General features: G+C 37.7%; 1 protein-coding gene across 2 annotated transcripts in view; it reads right to left on the reverse strand.

Moving 5' to 3' along the window:
* LOC113108537 (mannosidase, alpha, class 1A, member 2) overlaps positions 1–22,962 on the reverse strand; it is an 81,697-nt gene that overhangs the window by 27,258 nt on the left and 31,477 nt on the right. For both annotated transcript variants that reach the window (XM_026271716.1, XM_026271715.1), the window contains one exon: positions 13,027–13,123. In XM_026271716.1, coding sequence (XP_026127501.1) covers positions 13,027–13,123 — 97 coding nt within the window. The remainder of the gene's footprint in view (positions 1–13,026; positions 13,124–22,962) is intronic.

Consider the following 22,962-nt stretch of genomic DNA (forward strand, 5'->3'; position numbering starts at 1 on the left):
GCCAGCTTCATTTGGCGACAGATTGCAGGCTGTTCTAATATGAACGCAGACGTGGCAGCCGGTGTGATGATTTCATTCTTCAGATTCAGTCTCATCTCGAGAGAAAACCATCAGAGAGGTTCTGAGTAGTTGAGAGGTTTATTTAATTAAATGCAGGCATGTGTTTGTGAATGCGAGTACTTATGTATACAAAAAAGGAGATCTTTACTCAAGCCAAAGGCATGAGTCTGAAGGCTTTCTCCCTCTATCTGTGTTGTCTCGGGGGTTTATCAAGGAAACGAAGAGGGGGAGAGAGTCAAACCCTCTCCATAACTGATAGTTTAATAGTGCCCACTATTTCTGCTGCCACTGATTCTCCCTGGACCCTTATTGCAACATCTGCTGCGCTCAACAAACTGCCATGGCTAAGTGTGTGAAAGAGAGAACAGTAGAATGAAAAGACAGAGTAAAGAAAAAGAGATGGAATTGTGAGAGATTTTCCCCTTTTTTTTAATCCATACTATTTTTCAGAAGACATTGCACAAATTGCATTTACTTGCAGCCTTGGTGAGAATATAAAAATCTTTCTGCAATATATTACAAATATTAAAATAAGTGCAAAATGTATTTATTTTCAATATTCTTTGATGAATAGAAAGTTCAGTTCAGATTTATTTGAAATAGAACTCTTTTGTAACATTATAAATATCTTTACCATCACTTTTGATCAATTTAACGTGTCCTTGCTAAATAAAAGGAACAAAAACTTTATCCCATTTTATGAACTAACTAAAGAACTATTTAAAGATTGTTAAACTGCCTGACCAGGTTATTTAAAGAACTTTTATATGGTTTCTTTGTTTAAAGCAATTACATCACAACAGTACAAATGAGATCATACCTCCAGAAAGACCTACAATTAAAATCCACAAATCAGACAGTTCCAATTTTAACTTAAGTATCTGTAAGGCACGTACCACATGGGTTTGAACTAAACACCATAAAAGCTAATTGCCTTGGGGCTCTATTCTGTATGCAGCACCTCTCTCAAGGAATGTTTTATGATGGCCAATCTGTACTCCATAAAGTGCATTGAGACCAAGCACATAAAGAAAAAAACAAACAGAAAAAAAAAAAAACCATTTCCAGTGCAATTTCTACAAATGAGTCATGAGGCCAAATGCAATGCTGAACTCTAGATAACAGTCAATTGTTTAACTGGTGAACACAGCAGCAGTGATTAGATGCTTTTTAGATGCATCTAAAACAAGTGACCATAAATGCAAGGTTTCACCATTTTGCAGGATCAAGTCATCACACTCCCGGTGAATCAGTGCATGATGTGGTTTTATTTATAAATGTCGTTTTGTTTCCGATTTATGGCTAAATGTTTTGCCAAGTAATAAGCATTGTAGTGATTAAATATTTGCTTGGTTGTTTCTAAAGCTCACTTGAATTAGTTCCAGACATGACATTATGATTTCTTAAAAGTCTGTCATCTTTTCTGTCTACGCCTTTGGTGTTTGAGATTCTTTATCAAATTACGACACGCATGTTAGGTATTGCCGACTATTTCAGACGGACAACTTGCCTTTTCCCCAAGACACTTGACTTTGCTGATGCTCTTGAAATGAAAATCCAACATTAATTTCAAGCTCCAGTGCAGTTAACGCTCAGGATATTAGATATTAGACTTTTTAAGGTCACAAACTTATTTCTGCATTTCCTCCCCCGAGAAAGCATCTGAAGCAGAACAAAAAAAAAAAACATACTGTATATCCTCTCCACATAAAACGCTACACTGTCAGAAGTGATCACCTTCAATCGTTAGACTGGCCCACTTGAGCTCATGTCTACAGACACGGGCAGCATGTTGTCTGGGGGCGTGCACATTTGCTGGAAGCTTTTGGCCGTGTTTTTCCATCACTTCTGCATTTACCTTTATTTTGTACAGTCTTGGCCATTACTTATCCTTACAGGCTTAGATTGCAAACCCACTGGAGTGTGACTGGAAATGTGGGTTCTGCAAATGAAACTACAGGCTCTGCGGATCTTGGCTAGTGGAAAGTAGTAGCGGGATTGAGTATAAATATTGAGACAAGGCAATACTGGAAAGCTTGAGTGCCTGTTCTGTGAATTTGATGTGGTTGAGGAATTCTTTTGAAGACCTGTTTATTGGAAATAGAACAAATTACATATCTGAATTGTACGGTTTCCTGAGGATTCTTTCCTCTTGTATTAATCCCATTCTAATTTTCGGTTGTGATTTGAAAATTACATTGCTTAATACTACTGGCCTCAATTTGCAAAGACGTAGCCATGAAATGTCACGCACTAATATTAAAGGAAAAGTCATGCTTAGGTCCTCACCCCAGTTAAGTGTGTTAGTGAAGGACTGAAATCATGCTGAAGCTTATTATTAGCAGTGCTTGCCATTGCTACAGTTTATACATAAGGTTAAGGTTTTGATGTATCCTTAATTTATAAATGTCAATTGCAGCTCATGATGCACAGAACTGATAGCACTACAGACAATGTACACATTCACAAACATTATGGTAAGATTTAAAAAGAAAATGTTATTTTAAAATACAAAATATATTTTAAAATGTAATTTACTCCTGTGATTGCAAAGCTGAATTTTCAGGAGCAATTACTCCGGATTTTAGTGTCACATGATCCTTCAGAAATCATTTTACTATGCGGATTTGCTGCTCAGGAAACATTTATTTTTAGTATTTTAGTGGGAAGCACGATATGCTTATTTTAAATGAATAGAAAGTTCAAAAGAATAGCATTTATGTGAAATAGATATTCTGTAACAATGTAAAAGTCCTGGCTCTCACTTTTGAGCAATTTAATGAATCCTTGCTGAATAAAAGTAAATCAATAAATAAAATAAATTCATTTTGTTGACCCTAAACTTTCGAATAGTCCTAGATACATAGTAAAAAACTGAAAAAACAAACAAAAACAAGGTACTAATAAGGACTCTCCAGCAGAGCAAATAACAAAGAATAAAAAAATATATATAATAATCTATAGAAAAACAGACGTAATGACCATTACTCTCCATTAGCTGTTGTGCAAGTTGTTATGCAAGTTGTGCAAGTGTGCAAGTTGGGTGCACACTTTGTTTTTGTTTTCTGTCCTTGACTGTTGCTTTTTAGATTGTACATAAAACCCAAAGAGGCATCTTGGGTAAAACCAAAGGCAGACAGTAGAACATTGATGGTCTTTTAAGTCAGACTGTAAGGTATACATCATAACTAAGATTTTTATGACTGACAGTGTAGACTGTCCATTTTAAGTGATAGTTGATGGCCAGTCTGCTGTATTAATTTACACTTGAAACCGAAACACTGCTGCACAAACCCAAGTCCTTGCACTAATGATAACGGTCTAAAGCCTGGAGTCAGATGTGTCTGGGCTGTCAGAACAAACACACTGCAGGACTGTGACCTACAATTAAGGACATAGTACTTTTAAGGTCAAGATAAATCACTATGGCATTTAATCTCACATCCATATCTAAGCATTCAAAGATTATTTCTCCATGACCATTTTGTGACTTTAGCTCTTAAATTGGTCTAAAATTTAAGTAAAACAATTATAAAATAAAAGATACATTAAGTAAAACAGAAAAATAGTAAATGCAAAAACAACACACACCAAAAAACATTACCATGCACCCAATGCAAGACATTTTTCTGCATTTCTAAGGGCAATTCTTAGGCTCCAAAAGAGGTTACCTTTACCAACCTGAATAATTTATTTTACTGCAATCTAAACTGTAGAGTCTGCCTGCACTTTGAAAGAAAGTTCGAAGGCCAGGTGCTGCCATGTGCCCTTTAGCACTGTAACTAACAATCACAATCCATGTACAGGTGCTCAGGTCCAAATAACACATCGGCACTCAAGTCACGTACATTCAGCTCTCAAGGGCACACTAGTGTCTGTCTGTCTCTCATGATCTCTTAATGAATAACTGCACAGACATTTCAACAGCTTATTTCCATCAGCACGTCTCCTTTCTCACCAAATCTCTTGCCTCCCTCCTGCAGTCCTCTATCTCCGCTCGGTTTGTAATTTGGTGTTAGCTGTGTGCTGTGCTTGCTGTCAGTCACTGTAAGTGGCTGATGAATATTTACTGAGTCACAGCACTTTGATGAATGGCTGTAGTGGTGATGCCGAGGGAGAGGAGTGATTCCTGTTTCTCAGACACACATACTCTTGCACCATTTAAATGCTGCAGAGACTCATGGTGCATGGCATTCTCTGAGATAGTGTGATGAGGACAGGCTCGGTATCGGTGGAGAAAAGTAACAGACTAAAAAAAAACTGCAAACTTAAAGGGGTCATATGACATTGCTAAATGTAAATGTTTTATTGGCAAAACCAATAAAACCCATTACAAACAAGGCAGTTTTTACATCCAGTGCAAAATAAAACCAGGAAACAAATATTATATCACGCAAGATTTTTTACATTAACATGTACAAGTTCTAATACGTTTTCTGGCAAAATTATACAGTTATAAATAAAAAATAAAAAACTTACAAATACAGTAAAATAAAATGTATTTTAGCTTAAAGTGTTGCTATATGTCTTGTCTGTATTAATTGCTGTCAAGGTACAGTATAAGCAGCTCGCCCAACACTGCTAGCTATGCGATGACTTTCATTCCACTTTTTCTTATTGTTCATCTTCCATTTCTTTTCTACCTTCTTAGTCTTTTGTTTCTAGGTCTTCTGTTTAATGTCAAGGGCTTATGTTCATTCCTGGTGGACTGCACAGAACCAAATTCGTGTGATTACCCACTTGCGCTTGGCATCTTCTCATCTATTAAAAGTTGAATCCCAGCAGAACCCTAGCAGAGCGGGAAAAGCAGCAGGAATTGAGCTGGAATCAGTCAGTCAGTCGGGAGCATTTGCAGTATTTTCTTTCTGTGCTAGCTGGAAACATGCTAACTCAAAGTAAGCCTCGTAGCACGAAACGGAGAACAATAAATAAACACTTCAGAACGGTGCTGTGGGCTTCCCTCTGCATGATATGGATGCGCAAAGGTACAGATCTTCAAAAACAAATCATTGGTAGGTTGGCTTGAACAGACTAATCGGTCTTAACAAAAAAGACCTGTGAAATTAGGGTGTCCTGACATCTAGATGAACTAGTCGATGCTACTAATCTAGGCGACCATCAAAACTCATTCATACTGGATGCTTGCCCTAAACGCTGTGGAGAGGACTATGAATCTCCTTGAAGTCACAGACAGCAGTTTTCTTCAGAAAAATGCAGCTATGAAAGAGGACATCACACAAGACGTGTAGGCTATACACACATATTCACATAATTTATGGCACTACGCCTCGGGGGTGACACAAACAGTCCTACATTTTGCGCATACTAATTTATGCATGGAGAGTTCTGTTCTCAAAGAATCCATCACCTCAAACTCAGATGGTAGAGCTGGCACAACCTAACTTATTGAATGTGTTTGCAGGAATCTGTGTATTGGCGAAGGTATAGACTTTCGCTGAGCAAGAATGCAATATTTTTCATTGATTATGAATTATCATATTATATATATATATATATGGTGAGCATGATTTCACCAATTAGAATAATTAACATCCTTGTTGATCCTGGAACAGCATTTCAATCAACCAATCAGAATTGAGATATAACTTTTCAGGAAATATTATGGGTACACAAAGTGTGGCAAGACATCAGTGAAGAAGAAAAGTGCCTGAAAACTGAAAGTAAAATTTTAAGTACAGTCACACATTTCAGAGACTAAAGAGCCAAAGTTATAAAAATTACATCTGCATTGTCATCTGAAAATAAGCCATTTAAACACAGACGGATGAATACATTACAGGCTTTAGCAGAAATGTGTCTGAGACATTTGGAGGAAAAACGCATGACTAACTGTCTAGTACTGCACACATATCGGCATTTAGCACGTGCTTGGGATGTATTCTGCCTTAGAGCACTGCACAAAACTGGCATACTTAGCACGCAGAGGACAAAAGCCTAAACCCCAGTGTTAAACTGCTTTGTCTCTGCATTGCAGGAGAGGATAGCGGTGCTTGGCACCTGCCTGAGCCGAGCGGAGCCGCGGTCACCCCTCTGCAGTCGTTTATGAAGTCACCACAGAGAAGACAACATGCCCAGGCTTCATCCCTACCACTCATTACATCATTAACAGCACAGTGGGTCACGTACTGATTGATCTCTAGACCCAGCCCACACAAGCCAAGAGCACTAAACTGACATGCTGAGAATCCTTCCCCATGTTCTCCACAGTCAAACAGAAAATCACACGCATCATTAAGGAAATATTAACCACCTAGGGAACACAATTCGTTGGGAAGCATCGAGATGCATATATAATTGGAGATTTCGGCGAGGCTGGTGGCTGATGGGAATTACGTAAATGAGGTCATAAGCACCAGCCGACTGAGGCCATATTCTCTCATTGCAATCCCTTGTCTTGACAAAACTCTCTTTAGACAGCTGGGTTCCCTCCTCCCTCTTTCATTCCTCATCATCTCTACATAATGACGACTACGGTCTATTCATTATACGAAATTTAGTAAAAAGTGTTCCACATAAAGGCCTTCTGAAGTGAACTGTTAATTTGTGTAAGAAAAATATATTTAAAACTATATAAACCATAATTCTTTAGCTTTTGCTAACTTTCGTATGCTTGTTCACCAGAGAGTAGCATCCAACGGATGACAGCGGATGTAGGCATAACAAAAGCTGCGGTGAGAACATGCTAATCTCGCGACTAGTTTACAACAAAAAAACATCTTCTCTTGGCTTATATCAAAATCCCCCAACATTTTTCTTTACAAATCCTCATTTTGAACATAATGTTTTAACCAGTATTTTTGTTTCTCTCTCTTCTGCGCTTCCAAGTTTGTCGACACTAACTACTTTCACCTACGTCCTACACTCTCTCATGAATGTGCATGTGACGGTTAGCGGAAGCTAGAGATTATGGTTTATAAAGTTTTAAATATGGGTAGGTTTCTTACAAAAATGCTTCAGAAGGCTTTATTAATCCACCCAACTTGATCTTAAACCCCATTCACTGCCATTATAAAGCTTGGAAGAGCCAGGACTTTAAAAAAATATTGACTCTGATTGTATTTGTCTGAAAGAACAAAGATGGCTTGAGGATAAGTAAATCATGAGATAATTTAAAGTATCCCTTTAAAGGGATATCTATTATTTTAAAGATATTTTTTACCTTATGAATGCATATAAGAGCAGGTTCAAAGTTCAGAAGGTCACTCAAATCCTGGAAATATCACTTAATACCAAATATGTGATTTTCTGGACTGTATTATTGCTATAGTGAACACATAAGTTATGCTCAATTCTAAAAATAAAAAAATTTCATCTCCAATATTTGCTCCTTGAGAACAGAATCTCAAATCACATGGTTTTATTTGCTATGGAGAATCAGAAAAAAAAAAATATGTGGAATCCTGGAGGGACTTGCAAATGAAAGAAAACGGATTCTTTGTCCTAAAAATAATATCATTAAGGCATCTACTGGAAGGGCCAAATCAAAAGTGTGAACAAGGCTTAAGCACAGTCCCTTTCAAACAGTCAGGGTGAACCGCTAAGCTCTCATTTTTACAGCAGTGCTCATCATGCATTGTGCCCTTTTATTCCTGGGAACAGTTATGAGGAACCAAAATGACCCAGTTATGGACAATGGTCTGAGCATCAGACTCATGCCGAGTGTCCTCAGCTGATTAGTTGCAGGCTAGTGGGTATTGATTAACCAGCGAGCTGATTAAAGACTCCGTAGTAAGGATGCTCTGCCTCTTATCAGCCAGCATACGTATTCTGACCTCAGCTAGCCCTACCGTTGCTATGGCAACTACACTGGACGTCAGGATGATGGAGAACACAATGGCCCATCTCCAGCTGCGGGTCTGGAGGGCTGTGCCCAGACTAAAACAGTCTAGATGCAGCCTTCTCGCTCTCACTTTACACATCAGCACAGGACAGAACAACTTCCTGCTCAATTAAGATGAAGCTTAATCAGTTCATTCAGCCATGATGTTGTGGAAAGAAATGAAAACGCAAAGCCTCACTGTTTAGGAAAATAAAAAGCCACCTCATCATTGTCTGGTAAAAACCTTTTATTGGTGTAATCTTGATGACTACAGTTATGGCCCACTGCTACACTTCTGACAATAGATCATCCGTCCCCATGAACACTGCCGGTCAAAAGGTTGGCTTTGGTAAGGGTTTCTTTTTTTTTCTTTTTTTATTAAATGGATATTTGAAATAGAAATCATTTGTTACATTGTAACTGTAACAAAAGATTTCTATTTCAAATGAATTATGTTCTATTGAAATTTATTTAAAATTATGTTCTTTTGAATTTTGTTCAAAGAATCCTGAGAAAACTGCATATGATTTCTACAAAACAGCACAAATGTTATCAGAACGATTTCTGAAGGATCATGTGACACTGAAGACTGAACTAAAGATGCCGCAAATTCATCATATGATTAAATGAAATTTTAAATTATATTTACATACAAACCAATTATGTTAAATAGTAATTATATTTCACTATGACTTTTTTTGATCAAATGAATTCAGCCCTGGTGAGTACTCTATATGAGAGACTTTCTTCTCATCAACTTCAAACTTTTTAATTGTACTGTAAATCAGCTCCATATTAGAACTGGGTGGTACATCGAATTTGTACAATATATCAGTTTATTTTCATACACTATACAGAATAAGGCAATACAGTTTATATCAATATATATTAGTATGATATCGCATGCACATCTGAAAAATAGAAGAAGACATAGGATCAGCTGCTGTGGGTAAAATGCATAAAATTAAAACGAACATAAAACATCCTTTAAAAGCTTCAAAATAATTAAGCAAGATATAGTTAACAAGTTTTAAGCAGCTTGCCCAGACAGATGCTCTGACAGATAGTCGTACCGTTTTAATGCATTTGAGACGCGTTTTCCTCAGTGCATAACTTCTCCATCTGTAAATGTTAGAAAGTCATGCAAATATTTTCATATTCCTGTCAGGAGTGGACAAGTCTTATTATATAGACTTCAGTGTATGAGCGCCGTCACATACTGTACATGCGCCCCAAACAGACAGAGCGCAATAAATCTCACTAAACTCACATTTTGCCAAAATATTTGTTTTTGGACATTATGTGTGCCATATGTAGCATTTTAAACCTACAAGTAAGTGTATTTTTATGATAGTAGAAACTGTAATGGGACCACTTTAATGGGGTAAATCAAATAAAGGCTAAAATTATTACTATGCTTTGATAAGTAAAGTGCAATTCTCTTGCCAGTTGAAATTTACTCAGTATTTTTTGTGTGTATATCTGCACTCAGCCTAAAAAAAAAACTATATGATTTTTTTGAGCTCTCCGCCCTACTCCATTTTAAGCATTAAATCATAATACATCAGAAACAGATTGCACCACAGTGTGACCACATGTTAACGTGGTTATTTTAGTATCGTAATATCACATGCGTAACGTTGGAAGCTGGGTTACGTGATCCGACCCTGGGGTCCGATCTGAGAATATTCCCTGTAAACAGGGTGTTTGTTTACAGATCAAAGTGCTTACTATCAGCAATCTGTCCAGCAGCAGAGTCTCAGGCTTCTATGGGTCAAAAGTTTTCACAAACACACAAAAAAAGAAAATCAATAGATGTTGATTAAAGGATCAATATTGGAGAGTCCCTGTCCCAGCACAACAGTGGACCACTGGAATGGTCAGAGCCTTTTTGACCAATACGCCAGATGAACAGCCAAGAGGTCAAATCCCTCAAAGGGCTTGAATAAGAAAGGCAATGTGTTTTGAAACAGTCTATCCAACAAGGGCTTGTTGGAATGTTACAAAGATTACACTTAAGTACGTACAAAACAAAACTAGCTGACTAGATTGTTTTTAAGGAGATAGATCACCCAAAAATGAAAACTGTTATTTACTCATCCACATGTTGTTCCAAACCTTCATGATATTAACTTGTGGAACATAAAAACTAAAAAAAAAAAATGAATTGTTGAATTTTCCAACAATCCATATGTTTATGCCCATACAGTTTGAGATGTTCAATGTTGAATTTTCATTTTATGGACAGCAAAAAGTTCTGCTAAATTTCTTCTTTTGCATTCAGCAGACTAAAGTTTGGTTTTATTTATTGGTCATTAAAAAAATATATACAAAAATCTCTTTTTGGGGGCGAAGTAGTCAGTAGTAGTGAAGTAGAAATAATGTTTCTAAATGCTGAATGTTTGCAAAGTCTCCTGAGAAATATAAATTCTCTCTCTGTCTTGCAAATGAAAAAAGACAGTAATAGTGAATTTAGTCTGGTCCACCAGACACAGGTCAGAAAAGTAGCAATAAATTAACAGATACACAACAAATTGGATAAAACTATAACCTCTTATTGCACAAAACTATCATAATCCTCATAAAAGCCTTGCGGATTATGCATAATAATGGAAACGTCACTCACAAGACAATGTGAACTCTTACGGTAATTGTTTTGACATTTACTGGCACTGGATTTTTTTTTTAAAGCAGTGCTTTGAAGGAGTTTCAGAGTATTTGAAAAGGTAAGCAGTTTAGAAACCCAACCCACCACACCGCAGAGGGTTTTAACATGCTCTTAAATTTGAATGGACATCAAAACAACAAGTATGCTAAAAGCCTGTTTTTAGTATGCTGAGCCATCAATGTTTCTAAAATCACTGCTGCTAAAGGAAATTATGGCTAAGCAACCAAGAAAAAAACCCTAGGTAAAACTCTCTGCACTGACTGGCTATTAAGTTGATGAACAATCGATTTTTACCCATGTAATGTTAATGTTAATGTTGTCCGATTGATAAAATACAGCAGCAGACATCATACAGTAGATGTAGGGTGGGGAGGATCAATTCAGTCAGAAACTGACAGCAGCACCAGCTCACTCATTAATAATGTTTCTATAAATACTTTAGGCTGCTTTTCTATTTCAGGCCAGCCCCAAAAAAATAAAAAATAAATAAAAAACAACAACATAAGCAACAATTGTACTGTGAGTAAAGAGCCTTTGAATTAGAAAATTAAACGCATTTATATTTAATTATATAATAATATAGTAAATGCATTGTGTACTGTATACATGTAATTTACTGTATATTAGAATTAATGTTTTAAGATATAAATATATATATAGATATCTTTTCTCTTACTACAATTGTTGCTTTTGGGAATATAATATAGGTTTTTTTTGTTTAGTTTTTTTGCTGGCCTGAACCAGAAAAGAGGCCTAAACTATTTATAGAGCCATTATTAACGATTGAGCTTATACTAAAAGATTTCCTCTTGATTGGAGTTTAATCTGGATGTTTATGACAAGCTTACCAACATAATTACAATTAAAATATGACAATGTGATCAAGTGCATCATTTTTGGGATGTTAAAATACTTCCTCCTATCGTAGTTTAATAAGTGCTGTGTTTGCCTGAGCATCCCGACCAGCCAGACACAGGAACACTGGCTCAACCAACAGCATGAGTGTCCCATAGATCACATAAACAGTGTTTTTGAATAGAGAAGTGGTGTTTCTCTTCACTTGAAGACAGAACTTAAGATGGAGCAAAGCATTCAGTGTTCAGGATATATGAGAGTGAAACCTCTGGAAAAATAGAGCAAATGAATCCAGAAGAAGGTTCCCCCGGATTCTATCCAAAACACACCGGAGTACATTCAAATAGAGTGATCAATACATGTGTGGTTGATGAGTTCATTCCACATGTTAGGTAGAAACAGAGAGAAGCTTATTAAATATAAAAGTGAAGTGTGAAAGACACTTCGACACACCGCACTGCAGCATGAGGCGCCGAGTCTCTCACATCTCCCTTGTTTTTCCACACTCTCTCTCTTTCTCACATCTTTGTTCTTCTTCAAAAGCTCCCTCATATTTTGTTTAAACCACAGAACTGCATCATATGTGTCTCACTGGTATCTCAAAGAAGAACAAAAACCTCATCCTAAATCTTACGTAGCAAGTTTATGAGGAAACTGCTTGGTGTATTTGCAAAGCTAAATATTTAAAGACCAAATGAAACCGCATTCAAAAAGTTTAATAATGTGATTAGATTCGAGTGAAAAGTTTTGAAAATATTCAGATGGAAATAAGGTAGGACAGGATTTGTGGCACAAGATGTGATTGGCTAATTTAAAAAGTAGGTATTTATTAATACATTAAACAAAAAAGTCCGTAATATTGCTTCCACCAATACTCGTTGACCTCTAATGTCAGAATCCACAGACATTTGTTTAGAACCATTTTTGCTTATAAACGGTGCTTGACAAGATGTTAATTGATTGACAGGAGTTGTGTGGATTACTTGTGGATTATGGTGATGTTTTTATAAGATGTTTGCACTCTCATTCTGATGGCACCCATTCACTGCAAACTAAAATCTCAATTCCTTCAAATCTTTTCTAATAAAAAATAAATAATTGATTAAATCTTCAGCTTATTTAATTTTTTGGGTAAACTATTCCTTTAAGAATGTCCAGTCAAAGGTTTGTTTAGCTGCATTTCACAAGAGCTTTCTTGATCCTATCAGGATTCAGAACTATTTATTTTATGCTACTCTTTTTTTTCATGCACACACAGCCTTAGTTACATCAGCAAACAGGATCGATTGAGATTTCTTTGTTCAAGCACGCTCGCATGTACACACACAGATCTGATTCAGTCCCAGTAGTCGAATCTTCTTTAGCTCTGCAGCTGAGAGCCAGCGATAAACAGCACACACAAACAAACACAGAAATGATTAAGGATGGCGAACTTTGCAAGCACGTCTCATCGTTCGAGAGTGCGAGCTGTAGATGGCACATAAAAGTGTTTGTAGATGGGATTGCCTGTGTCAGTCTTAACCACCCCATAACGAATCATCCCCCAAGAGCAGTCATTTACATGTAAATGAGACTTCAACATGCATGTGTGCTCCTTACTTACCGAAGATATTGGTGGAATGTCCTTTCTTGGCGATGGGTTTGAGCTCGTTGTGGCCCCAGCCGTATTGCCTGTAGCTGTCCCATGCGTGTTTCATCATCTAGAACACAGAAAGGCCAGGAAGTTAGCTTTGCCCATGGATATATCAAGAAGTATAGTGAGTATCTCCATTCCAGAACCCTGATACAGCCAAATCCTACTGATTGGTTCATCTACAGGTGCCTGCCTTCATGACATCTTCATTGAAAAACCTAATTGAAAACACAGCCTGGAAACAACCCCATTGTTCTGTAAAATATACCAGAATAACATGAAAGCCAAAAAAGCTGTTTGGTCGGATAACGTATGATGCATTTTAACAGGTTAGAATAACCCAGGGATGCACAAAGGCCTTTGATGTGAAAGATGAAGCGTCGCATCAGAGATGTCCTGTTACCCAGAAGCCCCCACTGGGACCGTGACCGCGTCTGCTGTGCTGTCGTTCCTCTTTCAGGTCACTGGCCAGCAGCACCCTGTCGATGGATCTTCACTCTGTGCATGTGTGTTTTTCTTTTTTTTTCCCCTCACTGAGGAAAGATGAATGGACACAGTGTGTGTGTCTGCGTCTCTAAACGTGTCTTTGTCTCAGCTGTGGCTCTAGGCGTCCCCTCTCTGAGCTCTCTCACTTCCATTAAACGGCTGGCGGAAATTCAGCTCTGAGCCACTCCACATTTAGACATGTCTTCAAACATTACCACTTTGGAGTAATACTCCCTCCAAAAGCAGACCGCTTGTGACGAGGCTGATAGGGTGCGTGGAAAGCGCAATAACTAAATTTTGGTTCTGCTCTAAAAGCAAGCACTTGTTGTCTACAGCATATGCTTTTTAAAGTAAATTTTCACCAAAACAAGGTTTATTATTGTTGTCCATTTTGTAATATGGCCTCAGCATTGGGGAGCATGCCAATGATGCCTTAAAATGCTGACTAGGCAGGGTAAGGCTTGGAATGGAGCTTATGAACACAGATGCAGTAGACGTCTCTGTCAACTGTTGTTGTAGGCTGCCATCCCAAGCACAAGCAATGATTTTGCTCCGCTGTTCTCAGCCTGAAAAGCAGAATCCCAGGAGGGAGCCAAGGCAATGAAAAGTCAATAATTTCATTTTGTTCTCGGCTTTCAATCTTTCCATGACACGCCGTGCACACAAAACATTATGAATTACCACAAAGCAGTCTTTCCTCTAGTTTTCAAAAGGACCGAAGACTGGCGGCTGATTAGAGTTTGATTGTTAAACCCATTTAGCATAGAAAAATTAAAGCCTGTGATAAGCAAGAAGCCTAAAATATGAACTGTAAGCATAGGGAGAGCTATGAGTCTACAGATTTCTCTTTCCCTTTCCTCTAAATTCCCACTTGATCATGCGTAACTTCCAACCTCTCTCATGTTTTATTCAAGGCCTGTTCAGGGTCGTTCTGCCTGTCAATTAACAGTTGTTTTGACTAAGTGGAGGCCTTGTGAAGCGTTGAGAGCAGAGCCTATCCGACACGAATGGAACTTAAACTGGCGGTTACATTAAGCCCAGGCTTTTAACTACCCCATGAAGATGTGTATACAGGGACACTAATGCATGGGAGATGAACAAGGTTAGACAGTCATGAGTGGCCTGAGGGGTATGTTTTGTATGTCTGTGAAGGTATAAAAAAAAAAAAGCACTTTAGTATAGGGACTAATTCTCACCATTAATTAGTTGTTTATTAGCATGCCTATTATTAGCATATTGGCAGTTTATTAATACTTAGAAAGCACATAATCTGCATGACCGTACTCTACATCCTTAATCCTACCCAACACCTAAACTTAACAACTACCTTACTAACTATTAATAAGTAGCAAATTAAGAGTCTATTGAGGCAAAAGTTGTAGTTAATGGTTTGTTAGTAGGGAGAACTGGACCTTAAAAAAAAATAAAAATAAATACCACTTCCATAAAGAATCATAAAAGCAGTCCTTGTGATTAATGCGCTCTATTGCAGGTCTTCTGAAGCTATTTCATAGCTTTGTGTGAGAAACACACTGAAATTTAAACCATTATTTACCTATAAACTCCCCGACCCAGCAAACTGTGATTTAGTGTGCTGAACTCGGAACAAATCAGTCTGAGTTGTGAATTAGCTCAGTCAATTTACTGAAAAGAACTGGATCAACAGAATGATTCATTTAGTGTGCGTTTCCAGAGTTCAACATGAAATAGCTGGATCACCTTTATGCAGGCCTATATCTTGATACATGGAGATCAGCTCGCAATAAGCTTTATTAAAAAAGCCTCCTTTTAAAGTTCCATGGAAGAAAAAAGAAAGTTTCAAATAACTTAAGAGTTTGAGTAAACTATTAACTTAAAAGTGCCCTTTTCAAATCATTTTATTATGCAGAAAATACAACTCTATAATTTGGGTAAATTAAGATTAAGAATTCACTGATTTACTGTGCTTTTCAGAAATGAAAACAATACACACACACACACACACACAATAATTACAATATACAATTATTTTTTATCTTTCTTTTCTCAACAGAAATAAAACTAATACACTAAAGAGAGGGACAAGAGACAATGAGCAAGAAACAAATATGTAATATGAAAATACAGCGCTCGAGTTATATGTACATTTTAGAAATGCATTATGACCTTTCATTCATCATTTCACAGTATTCCTCAATGGACTGCGTGTTCATTCAGTGTCTCACCATGCAGAGCTGAAAGACTCCAGATCATCAGGTTCCTGAAAAATGAGGTTTCTGAAAATGAAGGCTGCCTGTATCGCTGAGTTTGAAAGCGCATTTAGTCTAAATTAAAGTCCTAAATGAGCACCCAGCAGTCCTTCAAAAAAAAAAAAAAACCCTCCCACAAAATTTACTTAAAAGCCTCAATTAAAACAAATCTGCATGACACATTTGGAAGTCTCAACACAAAGCCAAGTTGTACACCATTCACACCACAATTTCTTTCTCATGCCTTCTTCATTTACAGGCATTGTGCAATGCAATTTCCAGATATTATGTTTTTTAAAGCTATTTGTATTCATGAAGCGGTTTTTTAGTTTACTCTGTAAACTCAGTATTCTATGCATTCACACAAAGCCACTAATTGATTTAGTTGATCGGTCCCTATGGTTCGGCAGTAGTGTTCATATCAATTCCAGAACAGACAGATACAATCATCTCCACCCTCTCATCAATCGAACACAGTGCAAAGTAGAGAGAGAGCAAAGAGAGCGATAGATGAGCCTTGTCTGTGCTTTGTGCTCAACTGCTTGAGTGATGGGGATGGCCCATTGTGCATTTCAATTACCATCCGGCTGCCGGCACACTTGTTTGAACAGTGATCAGTGCTCATATCAGCTCTGTGGGTGGAATGGTTATGCCTGTCAGGCCCTGCCTTCAGACTCCATGAAAGTCAGAGCGTAAAACAAATTAAAATGTATGTTCTCAAAACCTGTTAGTGGTTACAATGCATCACCCTCTTTCTTAAGGGCACCGCCACCTTTCTTGAAACCATTTGCTGCTTTCAGGCACTCTAATATGATTTTTCTTCTCATTATCATTGGCCTATTATTTTTGGAGTACATGATTGCCAGGGAGCAGCAAAAGCACTTGGGTGTGTTACAAGGGGTATGCTGATGGTTTTTCCACTGCGCACTGGGATTAAAGCGTGAGAGGGAGATCCTTTTAGAGCACATCACACTGTCTGGAAGGATTCCTAGAGCAAAGACAAAGCCAACGCTGGAGCAAAAGATGGAGAGAGAGCGAGACAAAAGAAAGCCTACAATAGGTTTTCAAAGAAAGAAAGAAAAATGAGAAAACAAGGGAACAAAAAGAGGAAAAAGGAAACAAGCGACAAGGCAGACAAACATTCGGTAGAAAGAGGTGAGTGGGAGAATCAGTCGCTTCAGTATGGATGAGCTCACTCTTAGACCACTACACATACTAGAGGTTTTGATGCGGACTATGAAAGTGCAAAAACTACAAAACTGCATAAATGACTAATTAAAAGGATTGTTCACCCAATAATTCTGTCATTTGTTAATCACCCTCATACCGTTTCAAACCCGTAAGACCTTTGTTCATCTTTGGAGCACAAATTAAGATATTTTTGTTAAAATCCGAGAGCTTTCTGACCTTCCATAGACAACAATGCAACTGACTTGAGCATAAAAAAGTTCTGCAAATCTACAAAGCTCAAAGTCCACACATTTTATTTAACAGAAATCACTCTTCAAAAACAACAATGAATGGCTCGTTTGGACTACAACATATATTTTCCGGTATTGATGATATCACAAATATCAACGAATGGGATGAAACCTGGTTATGCTGCACTAGAGAAGGCAATGAGTGTTATCACCTTCGGAGTAGGGCTGGGATAAACGATTATTTTTTAAACGATTAATCTAGCGATTATTTTTTCGATGCATCGATTAATCTAATGATTCATTTTTTCAGACCGATTCGATTTCGATTATCTCCCCATTAACTGACTACTAACAATTTATACATGTTGATTTACATATCTGAATGAAAAAAAACATGAATTCCTTAACATTGCAATATATGTTTATTGCTCTTAAAATTACTAAATAAAAGACTGACGAAGAATGCATTACTTTTCACTTGTATAGAGATAGCATTCAATAAAACCTTGAAGCCTTGAAAACACGTAGCTTACTGAAACAAGCTTACTGAACACATAGGGCCTAGCTTACTGAAAAAAAGTTCTTCTTTCAGATGAAAATAACAACAACTTGATGTCTAGCATTCAATAAAAAAAGGTCACCCAAATACTTGTTTAGAGCAACTGAAAGAATACAGTAACCAATGTAAACTTGAGGGCTTTAAGATAATACAGAGAGTGCTTTTCCCAAAAAATGTCATGGAGAAAAAAAAGATCTCTGAATGCTCCACGTGAAACTTTGGCGTTCCACCCTTTTTCTATCGTGTCTAATGATTTTGGTTAATATGCACGAGGGAGAGAGAGAGAGAGAGAGAGAGAGAGAGAGCAAGACAGCGCTCGTGTAGTTGGAAGACTGTGAGTGCGCGAGCGTGCGTGAAACTTAGGTGTTTCACCCTTTTTTTATCGTGTTTAATGATTTTGATTAATATGCACAAGGGAGAGAGAGAGCAAGAAGCGCTCGTGTTGTTTGAAGACTGTGAGTGTGCGCGCGCAGCCGGGGCTCTCTCTCGTACGCGCCCTGTCAGTCATTCTATTCTACATCACTCATCGATCAAATAATGCTCTGACAGCCGCGAAAAAAGAGACCAATGCAGAAAAAACCCTGGATTGGTTATATAACATTGGACAGAATGTTGATCCGGCCATCGTGTATATTCAGCGCACATAAGGTAAACGTTTTGCAAACGTTTTTTAGAGAAATAAAAACAGGTAGACGAATCGATGCGCATATTTTGCGTCGACGTATTTTTTGCGGCGACGTCATCGATGACCTCGACGCGTTATCCCAGCCCTACTTCGGAGACACGCGAGCTTCCCAAGGCAGACGAACTTAGAGTGGTTACAATCATCCGGGTTTAAATCGCACTCAAATAGATTTTGACGATTTTTGACACTGTTATTTTTAAATACTACTGCTTTTGTTAACTTTTAAAATACAGTTTCATCCTGATTATAACAGTGATACAGTACGGCAATCATGTGCGCGTTGATGTTTAATACTTCTCATAGTTATGTGAAAAATATCTGTCTGTCTATATAAGTGTATAACTGGAACAGTTTAATGGAGCTGACGAACTGATGATCTGAATGAGAGAGAGAGAGAGATGAAGAGCAGGGGACATCAGGAACAGTATTAAGAACCACTGCTTTAGAACATTGAATCAATTAGAATCATTAGAAAACAGAATCATGATTAATATATTAAAAGATTTATTCATGCACCCCTTGTTTTGTCAGTATGGCAACAACTCTATCTCTTCTCTAAAGCAGCACAGCATGGCCTCATTCCCCTTTGTTGTTTGGGGTTTATCAGGGTTTGTGACGTCACAAACCCAGGAAGTGACTTGTAGTAATTAGTTGTGACATTGCAGATACTGTTTATACTCAAACAGCAAAATTACACACTAACTAACATTAAAAAAAGTGAAAAACCATAATCCTAACCCTAACCATTAAATGAAATCTTATCAGTGTTTACCAACCTGGAGCCAGTAGAATCAGTCAGAGTTTAGGCAAGGAAACGTATATGCTTTGAGGTCAAACATGGATGCAAAAAACCCTACTCCAAACTAGGGGTGTCACAATATACCAGTTGATAACCATAGAATTAAAAAACTGAAATACCTTAATACTACACATTCAATATTATCATGAATAATCTAGCACCACCACTGTAGTAGGTGGCAACATACTGCTGGTTGCCATGAGTCATAAAAGGAAAAAGAAAACAGCAACACGGCCACAGTGTGTGGTTGAGACATGCACTCAAATAAGTCTGCTCACTAATATGAGTGTTTTGGATAAAAAAAACAATAAAAAAAAAACATTGTGCGCTATACAGACCAGTCTGCAGGAAGTGCAGATAAAAAGATAAATCTATTTATACAAGTAATGCTTACAAGCTTCCTACACTCATACTTTGAGTGTGATTCAATAGGCAAGAAAGAGAAAATAATAAATATAAATAAATATTTCTGAATACTTTTGGAACTGATAGTGTGTTGAAAACCCAATATCAGCCTTATTCCAAATGATCAGGGACTGAATGTAACCCTTTCTTTGATTTGATACGTGATGGACGCAAAAGATGTAAGGGCACTCACACACCATAAAAGGAATGTAAAGAGGTTTAGAAGAGGACCTCAGGTTTTAAGGATGGGGGAATTAAGGACAAAAATTTAGAAACAACTGTTTTAAACAAACGCATAGTCATGACTATGTGTGTGTGTGTGTGTGTGGGTGTGTGTGTTTGTTCCTTATGAAATATCTCATTGCTGAGGATGGTGAAGTTTCACGTGGTCAGCTAATTACTGCGGTGCAGAAAAAAAATACAGCATTTTAAACCTGCAGAAAACTCAAACACGCACACAATGTGAAAATGCCCTCCACAGTTTCCTCTAGGGGGAGCTGCATTAATTAGCATTAACCCCCACCAGGCACACTGAATTCATTCATAGATCACTCTTTGCTCTACAGCAAACCAACAGAGATGAGCAACTCTGAAATGTCCGCAGAGAGGTCAAATGAGAACTGCCGCTCTGAAAGTATGAAGCAACAGAGCTGCAATTACCAGTTGCCCCTGGTGACGGCCTCAGTGCCAGTGATTGATTTTGACTCCACCCATTTTGCCACAGAGCTGTATTTTAAAGTTACGGCACTATAACCTGTCTACTCAAAAAGACCGTCTCAGCACAATAAATGCGATGATGCAATAGAGGCCAGGTGAAGTGATAAATTGACTTCAAGACATTGAAAGACTCAAGACAGTTCTTCTGTTTTAGACCCAGGCTCTAAACATCACACCCAGACATTACTGCACTACCTTGTGATGTCAAATTTAATCCATCATTCAACTAATTCAGATATATTGTCTTTCAATTGCCTTTCAAGGTCCTCATTTTAGTTCCCTCTCGACCTCATTCCACTGCGTCTGGATTTGTAGACTTCAAGAAGAGCTGGATCTAAGCAGCAGGTGTTATGTGAATAGTATGCACTGATGTTCATGTGATTCAGGTGTAATGCAGCCTTTGATGTTAAACAAGACATTATGAGGATTAGCACCAAGGCCGCCTGTATCCCAGCATCTTCTGTTAGTCTATTAGACTCTGAATGCCCAAAACCAAAATGGCATGTGCAGGCAGCTCAGTCCTCCACTTGGGAGTGTCACAGTTCTGCAGAGTCTAGCTCCAACCCTGATTAACCACACCTGAAACAGAAATAACGGCTCTTCAGGATTTCTAGGGTGCTTATGAACCAGAAGGACTATATCCTGCATACTTCAGATGCTGTGTCATCAAGCACCATCCAAGATCCTTCTCAATTTGAAACATCCTTGGAAGGCAGCCTTCTTTTCACGTCCTTCATTCAGTGTATGTTGAAGGATGCATTAAGTGTTTCCTTTGTATCTTTTAATTACCCACAATTAGGTGTGGGTGATATGGAAAATCATATCACAATTTTATCACAATTCTTTGTCATGTTGGTTTTACTATTTTGCAAGTTGTCTGAGCATTACAGCCAAACTAATTTCCTTATTATAAAGACAGCCTTTCAAGGTACAAAAAAAAACAAAAAAAAGGCAGATATTTAGGCCAAAGAGGGCTAATATAACAATCTTTGTTCTTATTTTTTACTAACAAAAATAAAATAAAAAGACAAAGATACACATTACAACTACACATAAAATACAAATTAAACTATCAGTGCTTTATTTTCAGGAACAATGTGTGTATTTAGCAGGAGCATTCAAGAAGTTGAATGAACAAATATAAAAATAAAATACTATATGAACGGATTCCTAAATTTAAATTTCTTTAGTCAAGAGCAGTGAGTGATTTTTCTCTTTGTGTTTTGTTTTTATTCATGTTAAATAGTAAACCCAAAATAAAAATTCTGTCAACTGTCTTTCAATTCTGTCATAGTGTTATATTTTTATACCTCCATTTACTCACTCAAAAGTGATTTTAAACCTGAATGAGTTTCTTTCTTCTAAAAATAAATGCTATTTTGAGGAATGTGGAAAACCAATTCCAGTTGCTGGTCCACAGTGACTTCCATAGTATTTTTTTTGCTAATATCAAATTCAATGTGGACCAACAACTGTTTGGTTACCCACATAATTCTAAATATCTTCTTTTGGTTTCAGCACAAGAAAGAAATTTATACAGGTTTGGGACAACGTGACTGAGTAAATAATGACAAAAATGAAATTTTAGTGTAATCTATCCCTTGACAGCAATGACAGTAGGCTGCATGTTTAATAGGCCTACTGTCCCTTTAAGACCTGAACGCATCTAATATACAGGCACATGTATACGTTTTTCTCTCAATTGTTTACTTTCATTTTAGACATAACCAGCTTTAGTCTACATGTAAACCTTGTGTGTTTTACAGTATTAGCGCAAAAGGTAACTTAGGTCAATAATCAGATGCTATTTGACAGGCTTTAGCGCACGCAGCGCTTCGGTTGTATGCGGCACTCAGAAAAAGCACAGGTCAGACCAGCGCTCGAAGGAAACATTTGAAAGCACATGCAGATAATGAGAGAGTAACTCTACTGCTGAGATAACACTGCTGTGAATGCATGTGGCATTGTACAGTATATGACGGAGGCAAGGGGCAAGGAACTCGACCAGAAGTTGAAGTCGGGTGGGGGCTGCCATCTTTTAGCAGAACTTCACTTGCGTTAGCATTCCCATTGACTCCCATTCATTTTGGCGTCACTTTGACAGCGAATAACTTTACATCTGAGGCGTTTAAAGACTCTGTTTGTCCATTATTTATTTCTAAAGATACACAACAATGTATAAAGGGCTCCATTACCTTCTATGTTACATTATGGCCCCGTATAAACAGTTTTTGTAAAAAATAGGCTAACGATTGCGTCATAACCACTCGGCTCTCTGTCGCATTACCGTACAGACAGGAGGAGAAGCTCGCAGGCAATTAACTTAATATGGCGTACTGGCGTTACATTTTAAAATACTATACAAAATAATTAATCAGAATACTTACTCCTGCTCACTCACGACAAAGAACTCCCCGCTCAAGCTCGCCGTCTCTGCAAGATTAACGATGGCAGTTTGCACGCACAGCCACTTAGAAGATTTACATCTGGCAGACAGGTTGCTGACGTCGTCAAGCTTCGTTTGAGTCTGCGCGTCAGAAACGGAAGTGCTAAAAAACGCTAAAACTGGGCTTCATTTGTCTCAATTGAGTTCCAATGGGGTCGCT

The sequence above is a fragment of the Carassius auratus genome, chromosome 9 (genome assembly GCF_003368295.1).
Source record: "Carassius auratus strain Wakin chromosome 9, ASM336829v1, whole genome shotgun sequence".
Lineage (NCBI taxonomy): Eukaryota > Metazoa > Chordata > Actinopteri > Cypriniformes > Cyprinidae > Carassius > Carassius auratus.